At 33.6% G+C, this 12,637-nt stretch overlaps 2 protein-coding genes across 3 annotated transcripts in view; both read left to right on the forward strand.

Moving 5' to 3' along the window:
- LOC127857145 (uncharacterized) overlaps positions 1–12,637 on the forward strand; it is a 103,681-nt gene that overhangs the window by 255 nt on the left and 90,789 nt on the right. The window contains exon 1 of one of the 2 annotated variants that reach the window (XM_052393533.1): positions 2,010–2,104. The exons of the other annotated variant lie outside the window; for it this stretch is intronic. The gene's annotated coding sequence lies outside the window, so the exon portion shown is untranslated. Of the gene's footprint in view, positions 1–2,009; positions 2,105–12,637 lie in introns of those variants that run through there. 2 annotated transcript variants of the gene reach the window in all.
- Positions 2,037–6,691, forward strand: LOC127857147 (uncharacterized). The gene is made up of 4 exons (XM_052393534.1): positions 2,037–2,177; positions 2,976–3,660; positions 5,170–5,313; positions 5,660–6,691. Exons 2-4 carry the CDS (start codon positions 3,420–3,422, stop codon positions 6,112–6,114), a joined length of 840 nt encoding a protein of 279 aa, XP_052249494.1. The 5' UTR covers positions 2,037–2,177; positions 2,976–3,419; the 3' UTR covers positions 6,115–6,691.

The following is a 12,637-nucleotide window of genomic DNA, read 5'->3' on the forward strand; positions in this document are numbered from 1 at the left end:
ACCGGAGATATTTATATAGCCCGTGTAACGCCTTCTTAATCGTTATTCAAAATAATGCATGTATACGTAGTTATTAGGGTTATCAAATTGACATGTTATATTAGGGCAAAAAGACGTGCGTTTCTCTTGAAATAGTCTTAGATACATAAAATACCTAACGCCAAATCGGTCCGACTGCAAACGGCCTGTTAGTGTAGGGATGACACTAACACTTGATTCTTGCTAAGAAGAGACTTTCTTGAAACGACAAATATCATACAAGCGAAAGTGTCGGCACTGATTAGCATGTGTGCCCTGCATAGGCTAATCTGGGACTACACTTTACGCACATTCAGAACGGTTAAAACTGTTGCTCATGTTCATGTTGTAGAAGTTTTAATCTTAGGTAGTTATGTTTTAGGAATTCTCTCAACTCAAGAACATCTTCAAGTCGCACTTTAATTTAATGTTTATTGTTTATAACCAAAATATAGTTATTAAAGAGTTCATTTCGTCATCTCCAATAAGAGATTGAGTAATTGTGAGCAAGGGTTCTTAGACTCTTATATGAATTACGGAAGCCCAAAAATGTATTCTTGAGTAATCCAACGTAACCATATTTATTGATTAATAGTTTTCCGGACTGAAATTGTTGAAAATATAAGATTTCTATCTGCTTTTGATTCCGGACTTTTAATTCATGCTCAAACACTATTTAATACTCACGTTGAATTAATAATATTACGATCTGCCAACTATTCGTTCCATCGCTTAAAAAGGGTCCGGTTACTTTTATATTGGGAGGTTTTATACGAAGCAAATTCATTAATTAATAACAAAAACTCGTAACGTGTAAAACATATTGGCGAAATCCGGTATTTTAATAAGCAATGATATTGATATGTAAGTAGTCCTGAGCCATTAAGTGTGGTCAACACATAAATATAAATACGTGAAACTTCAGCTGCACCAACAGGAACGAAACCTGTAGTATACAAGTATGGCATGGGAGAAAAAGTCAAAATAATGAGAGGCGAATGAAAAGGTTATTTGGTTCGTTTCAAACGCACATGAATATTTAACTACTCAACGAATGAAGTCGGTAATTAATAGCAAAATTGCATGCAATATTGTTGTTATATGAATAAGCCATTGCATAATATCGTTATGCAGCACGTTATATTTACCTTGCTAAATAACCACACAAAATAAATATTTATTTTTGCAAATTGGTCAAACAAATATATATGCTTATAGAAAAAAATAGAATAAAATATAACTGCCCTTGCTGTCTGAAAAGTTTTTAAAAGCTCCGAACCTGATATTTCGTCCAGAATACAAATCAATTGAGGATTTACTATTGCCAACCGCAATGACCATGAGTGGTTCCTTCCAATTGGACACAACAGGACCAAGATAGCCATAGTGTGCCCACCTTTGTAATGTCGTGTTGACAAGTATCGAACACAGGGGCATACTATGTTTAATTTGGTTAATGACCGCAATGTAATGTTACATGCCGAAGACTAAAGCGGTGCGCTTTGCAGTTTCTGATAGGTTGATTATGTTATTATGATATATATTCCAATAAAAACATTTTACCCCCACATTCATCATGCGCATACAGTTTGAAACTAACTCTGCCATTCCGCATACAAATCAACGCAATGCCACAAATGTAGCCATTAAAATGGTAAGCAAACACAAACCAATTATATGCGCAAAGTAAAAAATATTGGGTATTGTTTACATAATTCCCTGAAATACTTATTGAGCTATTATCGGTACCTTTATCCATAATCCAAGAAGTTTATTGTATTTTAAATGCAGTTTCATCACATACATAGTGAAATCAGATAAAAATCGTGTATACAGAGACTTAACTAATCAGTGATAGTGCTTCGATCCAGTATATAAAGACAATACTTGGTCGACATATTTATCATTTTCTTATCGAAATCTACCGATCAAAGGGCATCGCTCCTAGAGCTTTAAAAGCATTACGTTCTTCTCGTATTTACACTTAAGGACAACTGAGCCCTCTATGTGTTTAAGGAGAAAGCTGTGTTGATCCATTAGAGATATATGATCCCATGGTGGTTTTCTTACAACGGTTTGATTTTCAGTACGAGGTTTATGCTTAAATTGAGATCATGGATTTTTTGGCACGAATGTGTATTACGCTGGCTTACAATCAGGTTTTATACGATTTTTATATTTAGATAATCGTATATGTGAATATGAACGTAATTTAAACGAATTTGAATTTTTTTTTGCAATTATCCAAAATACAAAGGCAATATCATTAATATCATTGAAGATATAAAATAGACTTTGAAATACACGATACATTTTGCAGTTAATAAAGTACAGATGAAATTCTAACAAAAAGTTCGAAACATTTAAATAGACAACAAGTCCTCAGCCTCATTGACTCACACTATAGAATTGTTAACCCGTCAACAACTATGATAACCAGAAGTGTTTTAGTGCCATGTATCAATATTTTATGCATATAAATATTGGCCACGAAGATAATTCAGGTTCGTATTGTTTACAGTAAGATAAAGTTAACTTTTATAAGACAATTTCAAAGTGGTTGTTGTTGAACTTGTAGATATGATTCAATTAGACGTTAACGTGGAATTATCTTGTAAATTAAAATGTTGATTGTAGTATCAGTACAAGAGAGTGGGTGCACCTCTTGACAAACATAGCGATACGAACGTCTATTATCGAGCAGGGTTGGTGTTGACGTTGTTTGGTAAAAGGTACACCCTCGTGTTTATTTATCATGACCCTATCATCAGCAATCAAAACAAATTGATCATAATAATCACTTTTAAGAATGCTTTAGTAAAGACCGGCTAAATGTGTTGGATATAAATAATGTAAATTTGCTAACTTTTATTTTAAAGTTTAGATGAATAAGCCGCAATAACTTTGACATTTAGGGCGATTTTGGTAATTGAATTAAACTTTATTTACCTTTTCAGGCAAAAGGAAGGAAAATCAATGGAACTTGGATGACAAAAAAACGGGAATAATGAGTTAACCTCATCGATTCGCATACTGAAGATACGAGACAATAACTTTGAAAATTGATAGCCAGCTAGGAGAAATATTCTCCGCTTGTTGAGCCTTTGATTATGATCTTGAAAGACGTAGACGTTAACTTGTTCGTAAACAGCATTTGCTTTTCCCAATGAGTTCAGAATAAGAGGCGTTCCAACATAGTCTATATTTAATAATCCAAAACCGGTTGAACTGTTTTAACATTTTAATAGACTTGGCTCACTTCAAAGTGCACTCGAATGTGTGATTTTACCCGCCTAATTAAAAATATCCATACATTGTATGAAGCGAGCGGGATTTGATGTAAGAAAAAAATTGATAGTTTGCTAAAGTTTGTTCAACATTGATCAGTGTGTTAACTCAAAATGTCGACAACAGAAGGAGCTGATGTTGATAGGTACCTTAAAGAAAGTATAAAGAGTTATAAAGAATGCTCTGTCAAAAACACCGCCAGACGAAATTCGCTACAGAAGAAAACTTTGGGCATTGAATCTGAGCGGCGATTGGCTAGCAGTAAAATGACGCGAGAGGAACGCTTACTGAAGGAACAGTTGCGACATATGAATATTGAGAAGGCTAAGAACCACCTTGTTCACAATCTAAGAGGTATGTCTCTATAGGGAAATGTTTAGTAGACGGGTTAAATAATGAGTTTATGTTGGCCTTTTAAAAGATGTATTTGGCTAAACCTGTTCCAATCAATTACTGAGATACTAGTATGCATACAATGCACATACTTGTATAAATACTTTAAGTTCTTGAATGTGATAAGATCAAAATCGAGGTTTAAAAATATCAACTTAAAGGTTAAGATATTCACGAACCAATTTTAGACACATGCATGCCCACGGTGGAAATCTGCCGTATATAAAATTGTGGTAATAAATTATAAATACATGCGTGGTTTCCGAACAAATGAAATATTGTAAAATATAATTGGCGTGTAATGACCTGGGCTAAAAGAGGTTACAACAGATTATCGTTTTACATTTACTTGCGTTACACTTAACCTTTCTTGTTTTTCCACAAACGGATCGAATTAAAAAAACTAGAACAGACTCCGGTATAAGGAATAAGATTATGAAACTTGTTAAACTTTTTTATTTACAATCTAGCTGTTAATTTAATTATATGTTTTGTACTTGCGATCTTGCTGTAACAATATTTACTATGCATGTAAATGTTAAGTCGTTACAAAGGAAAGACATCGCCTTTAAAGAAGGCTAAGCCTCATAATCGTGATAAAGATTTCTGTAGCCAGTGTGTAAAATAACCCAATGACTCAATAAATATTGACTGGGATAATTTGTATCGATCACTTCAAACGTTTTTAAGTGTCTTGAAGATCGCGTTTTGAAGTGTGTGTCAAGCAGGAATATATGCAATCAAACCGATGAGGTTTTTATGAAAAGACATATCCATATAACTTGAACGTTAATTGGGTGTTATAATTAATTGGAGTTAAAGAACCAATTTACATAGCATAAAGAAAATGATGATTTTTCAATATTGTACTCCAATACTAACTTTGTAAATAGTATTACTTATTTTTACACGAGCTTGCAGTTCAAAGATCGAATTTCCACATGCTTAAAATTTTAAGAAGTAATTCATCTCAACTATCCATGATAATACTTTAAACAATGTCACTCTTTGTATTATCGTGATCCTTACACTGACCAGCACTAAATTGATTTAATTATGCATACAACATAACATGTCAACTTAGTTACTCGTAAACCATTTATATGGCTGGGTTGTACAGTGTTTATATATACATCGTATTATTTCTGAAAATATCGATGCCAATGTACTTTGCGTCATTTTAATAAAATATACAACAACTATGAATACAATCCTACGTCAATTTTCACAAAAAATGCAAATACCATATCATCAATAATAGGAATATGGCCAATGCTATTATCCATAATCATAAACCTAATACGTTTTTGATTAATATATGTGATCAGTTTCACACAATTTGATCTATAAATAGTTTAAATATTTAATAATATTTTAATAAACTGTACTGTATATTCCGCCTATTATTTCGGAATTCTGTTCTTGTGTTTTTAATTTGGTTTCTTAACTTGCCTATCACTTTCGCTACAGACGCCCATGAGCATGATCATCACAGGAAGACTGGTCGAGAGGAGAAGAAACATCATGCACTTCCGATCCCCGTGGAGCCTTATCCGATAACATTCCGTGAGACTCCCAGTACACCAGATTTAGATAGACAACACGAAGATTCCGGTAGGTGTCATTACTTTATGTGATTATACATCGTTGTTGCACTAAAGAACAAATAAGTATTTACTGCATTTCAGGGAGCGCACAGTTGAGTTTTCTGCGTTTTCAGTGCACAGTATGATCCATATGCAACTATTCTGATCTCGTTGATATTGTAAATGGATTGTTTTTTTTCTTTATTCTTTTGGGAATCATCATATACATTTCGGAATAAAAATCAAGATTACCAACATAGCCTGCAATTTAATTTAGTTTGACTCTTGTATCGTCTGTTTCAAAACATAAACAGAACACATCCTTACCTTGAACATGCATCTACAAGATACAGATGGATTGTTCTTTCTTTCAGGTCAAGGATATTCAGCCATGGGTCAACGTCGGCGCCGGCAGTCCCGCGAATTCGAGGACCTTAGCTTGAACACGCGTCCACAGGGTCCGCTGTTTAATATCCAAGAATTTACCGACGAGGAAAGTCCACGTCGACGCACAAATTCGATGTCAGCTGCCCACCAGATAATGGCGCGAAAACATCTGATTTCGTCTCGTCATTCCAGCCGATCAAGCACGCCTGCCGGTTCCCCTAAGTTACAACGGACGCGAAAAACTTCAACCGGCAGTAAAAATTGCAGTAACTCCTCCGGCTCATCAAAGGAGAGCCTCCATGACAGTAAGGAAAGAATTCACTCCCTCAATGACCTGCGTTGGATCGGTGAACCGGAAGCGATTCATTCCATCCGAAGACCTCGCCTAACGGTAGATCAGCAGGAATTAGAATTAGAGATTCACAAACTAAGCGTCTCATAGGGAATGCAATATTTATATTTACTTCGTTTTGATGATTTCCTATAATAACATGATATGAATCAAAACTATTTCAAATTAATTTTAAAATATATAAATGTAGGCAATGTTTAGGCTAGTGAGAACGATTTTGGAAATTATTTCACCAATTATGTTAAATATTCGATAACTTAGCAGGTAATCAGTGTCTTTATAATATTACTATCGCTTTCCGGCCAATAATTGTTACTATAGAGCTTGCACTGTTATACAATCCAAGTCGAATTACAGCGGAAACCGTAATTTGTGAATGTGTTTTCTGTAGTGATACCTAACTAGTCGCCAGAATAAATTTTAAATCAGAGCATGATATCATGAAATCAATCTTCCCCACCTCTGTTTAGACTCTAGTTGTTGTCATTTTCTGGCATAAGTATGTATACTTAGTACTGGTCGACCAGCTTACCAAGTAGGAATTGGTTAACTTACCGCCATCATGTGACTGATATAATGTTGAAAACCGGTGAAAATACCAATTGTTGTAATCATTTGACTTTGACACGCTTTTTGGTTATAAACCAATTGATATCGATTGATTTTTACAACGTAAAAAGGAGTATGAATGTTCTTTCTTGAACATTGACTTTCTCATCCATGAAGCTCCGGTTGCAGGCAGTCTGAAGGCAGTCTGAAGTAGGGAAATCTCTTTCAACATCATTTCTTTTGAGACAAAAAATATTCTGCCCGTTACCATGAAATTGACACTGAGCCTTTACGCAATGCTATAGCAGAATCTGCCAATGTCTTCTGAGCCAGATTATTTAAAAACGCGTGTTATAAACGTTTGACATTGGACCTGTTGCATCCGTGGCTCGCCCTTTTTTTCAACATACTCTGTACTTGTTTTCAAGTTGGTTCAGTGATATCGAATTTCTTGCATGGGAGTTTTTAAAGACCCAAACACAAAATAATCATATACTTTAGAACTTTAAATTATGTGAATCTCCTTGAGTTCGAAGTTCCTTTGTAAATGCGAGCTGTGTCAATAATACCTCCAAAATGAATGCTTTCTCCAAAAAGCAAACGTACGATCTATTTGCGATATCATTGGCATGTACGTTACAACAAATTTGTTATTAATGGTTTTATGTTAGACGTCAACTGAATGTGAACGATATTCGTCGACAACAAATCGTTTTCTCGCCAAAGGCAAGGATAAGTTATAAGTATTTATATATTGTTGGCGCTTCAAAAACAACTTGACCTCGTGCTCTATTACTACAAAACGCGAATGCGTCAGAAAGGCTTTCATTCCTTCATGATTTCATGTCACTGATACTCAACTTACCATTGTATAAATTCATTAATTTAAAATCAGTTTGCCTCGTGTCATCATTTAAAAATCAGCAAATAAAAAAAGTTGTAACTGTTTAAAGTTGGTGCAATAGTCACGTATTGAATACCAATATACCAATAACTTTATTTATCCATGAAGCGATTTTTCATTTCAAACAGCGACGTGTATTTGAAGAACGGAATTTCAACAGGTATGTAAGTCAAGAAAACTACAGATAAAAACGACGTTCTGTAATCTTAAACAAACACGATTAAGGTAGTCTGTTTGATTTACATGAAGGCAAACATTACGTCCACGCACCTCTTCGTATATGCGTGTGTATACTTAACACATGACAATATCTGATCAGCAAGTGTTGAAGGAAAAGTATATATAATTTACGTCAATAGAATGAAAGTTGTCCAATAAAAGTTGATGTTTCCTTCTTAACGCTTTGTGTTGAACGCTTTTGTTCGTTAATACAACGTTGGCGACTAACATTAATTTTATCACTAAAGTTTCCATTTTTTATAACCGACTGGCATTCTTTTGTCATATACATGTAAAAGTAATATCAATAGACATGTTTATAACATCCTTTCTAGTCAATAAAAGGGAAATAGTGTTATAACAAATGATTTGCAAGTTCACAAGGCTATCATTAATATTAAAATATTGGTCTATCTCTGATCATATGTTATCTTATTTTATGCATCAAGTCGAAATCTCTGATAGCGTAGATCATCGATATATCTAACATACGCCCATACTCTATGATACGAGGTTTGGCACACCTTTCAGGATTTTGTAAATTACGATTACATTTGCCATGATCTGTCGTGGTTTTATTTCCTACTTATAAAAACATATGGTCATATCTCTAGATGACATACGTTCACATTTACATATGTTCCCTTTTGATTTACGCAACAGTTCACGGCTTGATACACTGACTGACAGTGTCACATTGACTTTTGTCTAATGCCCGTGTTTGAGCTTTGTGCGAATATATAATCTGTCATTCCTTTCTCAAAAATAAATGCGCAACGAAGCCATATCACGTCAAGGAAAATTGACAGCATTTTTGCTTCAACAAATGATGTGCCTTGTAAATTAGAATCTGTTTATAACAAATCGTACTTGAAATCGTAAGACCGTCAATCAAATCGTACAAGTATGTTAATTTAAAATGTAAATAGTATTAACAATAACATTATTTCCGATGAGTAATCTGTATACTGTGGACATGCTAAATAGCGTTGTATTAAATACTTAAATATAATCATTTTAATATATAACCACCGGAACAAGTCACTCATTTAACAATAGTTAACCAGCCAATCATGATCAATGTGAAATGTCAGTGTGCTTTATGTCAGGCACGTGTACGAAAAACCCCATTCTTTATTAAACACGCTTGTTAAATGTAACCAAATTGAAAAGAATTCGATCCACTTTAAATAGATTTGAACAAATACAATGTGTACGTCATCTATTTGATTAGTATGTGATTTTGTTTATATGCGTATGTCGTCTGTATACAACAAAGATTAAATATATTTCAGAACTTCAACTCGATGATTATAGTGAATACTAGTAACATGTATTTTAAACTTTACGGCAAGAAATTATGTGTTGCTATTTTATTGCACGTGATAGTCATAGTGTTAGTGAAAACATAATTACGCCAAATCGATAACAAACCAGGTTTTCCAAAGATAAGACTTGGTGACATTGTATTCCGACACTCTTAATCAAGATACCAATTTGCCAGTAGTGTCAATACAAATTCATCAAGATTTAGTCATACATGTGACTTCTAGAATGTTCATGAGTTTTTTTTTCCTGACATTTTACATGGTGACATAGTTTTTGGATACATACTATGTCGTGTTTGTGTGCATAAGCATTTGGGCACAGTGTAGGTCTTTTTGCAGGGCACGCTGGCAACACGTTTGATGACTTGCGTTATAAAATTATAACAGAAAACCAAACATCTCTACGTCGGTTAGCTCCGAAACGACACCAAATATACACGTAAACTTAGTGATTGTCGACTAATTGATTAATATTTTCAGATTATTTAACTCGCAAAATTTTCTTTAGCCCAGGGTAAGGGAGATGCATTATTCAATCGTGATACATCGGCTATCTCGGATTCCTCCGTAAGATAGGCCTCGTGGCTAACGGTCGCCATATTGCCTTGTATTACTACTTTACTACCCAAAAGGTTGTCAGTCTATTGTTATGAGGCTGTATACGATGCGCGTTGAACTAGCGCCAAACTTTTTACCGAAACTTTGATATTAATAGCACTATTAATGTTCATTTGTGTTGCATTTTGACCTATTATCCAAGTGATTTACTTTTCCATTATTATTTAATCACCCTATCATCCAATTTTTAAGATGAAATTACGGTGTTTACAAAACCAACCAAACCGAAAGTGAAACTGGATGCATTACGTTTCGCGATGTAAACATTAAATATTTATTCTGTTTGAGGAAGCGAATCGATAATAGACGTTGGAATATGTATGCAATCAAGACTATCATTGCCGATTGTAGTACTGGTTAAAAAATACCTTTTATGACAGGTCATGTATAGACCGTTAATCAAATAGTTACCATAAATCACTACAAATGTCTGGGTTGTTCATTAATATAATTAATGCACGTTTCTGGTCTAATTGCCTGTATCTAGTTGTAATTACCATGATATTGATAAAAATAAAACGTTTTTTTCATAAATTAACATTACATGTTTTATTTTTATCATTTAGGGAATATATAATTGTATCATTATCATCATTAAATATTCTGAAAATGATCTAAATTATCATGATTACTTTAAGGTAGAATTTTTAAATTTTACTAATTATTTTTAATGAATTTGCACATTTGCTTGATTCAAAATAAAATGTATTAATAAGGGTTTCAGTTGTTAGTTTTAACCCATTTTTAGTTCGATTAAATTTAAAGTACTAACTACGTACATGTATGTGAAATGCTCTTGAGTTCGTTTCCTGGGCCTAGAACCAGTACTTGGGTGTCTCTTGGAGATTTCTTAAGAATGCTCCCACACTGGGGATCAAACCAGTGACCTCCAGATCATTAGGTGGACACCACATCCATAACACATCAGCGACCTTTAATTAGTAAATTACTTTAGTATTGCAGCATTATATAATGTAATGTTGCTACATATTTTTGGAAAATGATTAATGTGCAGTACTAAATAAATCTAAATGCATACAATTTTAATTGTGTATATTGTGTGATTATTAGTTACAAATTCCCTTTTTACAGGTATACTGGATTATGAAAGACTGATAAACATAAAATTGACAACTCATCTCCCCAACGATACTTTGTGTGGCTCATTCTCAGAACAAACCCATAGTCAGTGAGAAAACTACAGTGTAAAAAGACCACTTGATTGTGACAATTATGGCTGACCAAGCAAATGTTATCATGTAAAATAAAGAAAACTTCCAGTTCAATATACTTTCTATACCAGTTATGACATTGGCCAACACAGAAAATAATTATAAGGTTGATTTTCCCAAAATTGACTGTTACAATTGGATACTGTTTTAAGCTTCACTCTACTTTGTATGAAAATAAAAGTCCTAAATGATGTAATAGAAACATACATATTTAATTTTTAGTTTTACAATGATATATATATATATATACATATATTATAATATCTTTTTATCGATGGTCAATCAATTTAAGTTTAACTAATATATACATACACATTTTATACATGTGTATGCTTTGATTTTTTTCTATTGAAGCCAAATTAATATCCTATTAGATAGATAGATAATATCACAGCAGTATTCCTAGTTTGTCTGCAAGTACTGCAGAAATCATGGATTATTATTTTACTGTGTCAGCCTTAATCTTTATATTATAATTGTTAAAACAGATTAAGATGTGCATTATACAATTGAGGATGCATCAAAATTTAAAAAAATGGTACATGTATAAATTAATAAAGAATCAATAACAATCAGAAACTGTGCATTTTTTTCAGTATTGTGTGAAAGGATTTGAAGTAATTATGTGTTTTTGAAATATGATTTATGTGAATTTGAATAAATATATAAAATTTAGTGATTTTCTCAGACAAAACTGTTAATTACATACTAAAGTATTCAGAATGTATTATTGTAATATTCATTCGAATTTTTTAGTACAAAAAGCACTTTTCCCTGGCATTTGTATTTATAGTAATTGCATATTTTATAATTCTGACAGCATTTATAAACTGTGTTCATGCAAGCATGAACCACGGTTTCATTTTTTGAGTATTTAAACAAGAGGGCCATGATGGCCCTGTATCGCTCCACTGCTGAAAAAAGGCTGAAACAAATTTCTCTGCATGTGCAAATACTTAAATATAGGCCCTATTTAAGCACATGTACACTTTTGTGACCTTCTGGGCTGGGTCAAATTTAACCCCAGGGGCATAATTTGAGCAAAATTTGTAGAGGACTACTATATCTCACTACATACAAAATGTGGTAGCCCTAGGTCCTAGAGTTAAGGACAAGAATATTTTTAAAGTTTTCACAAAATAAGCAAGATATAAGCGTATATAATGTTCAATTTTGTGACATGTGGGTCAGGATCAAGTTTGACACAAAGGGCATAATTTGAACAAACTTGGTAGAGGACTATAAGATGTTACTGCATACCAAATTTGGTAGCCATAGTCCAAATGGTTTTCGACAAGAAGATTTTTAAAGATTTCACAAAATAGGCGCTTTAAAAGCGTTTATTCAATTTTGTGACTCCCCGGGGCAGGGTCAAAGTTGACCCCAGAGGCATTATTTGAACAAATTTGGTAGAGGTTTATTAGATGTCACTACATACCAAATTTGGTAGCCCTAGGCCCAATGGTTATGGACAACAAGATTTTTAAAGTTTTCACAAAATAGGCCCCATATAAGCGTATGTTCAGTTTTGTGACCCCGGGCAGGGTCAAATTAGACCCAAGGGGCATAATTTGAACAAACTTGGTAGAGAACTATAACATGTCACTACATACCAAATTTGGTAGCCCTATGCCTTACGATTAAGGACAAGAAGAGTTTTAAAATTTTCACAAAATAGGCACTATATAAGCATATAATTGATTTTGTGGCCCCCGGGGCAGGGTCAAATTTGACCCCTGGGGCATAATTTGAACAAACTAAGT

This window comes from Dreissena polymorpha, chromosome 14, assembly GCF_020536995.1.
Source record: "Dreissena polymorpha isolate Duluth1 chromosome 14, UMN_Dpol_1.0, whole genome shotgun sequence".
In the NCBI taxonomy this organism is placed as follows: domain Eukaryota; kingdom Metazoa; phylum Mollusca; class Bivalvia; order Myida; family Dreissenidae; genus Dreissena; species Dreissena polymorpha.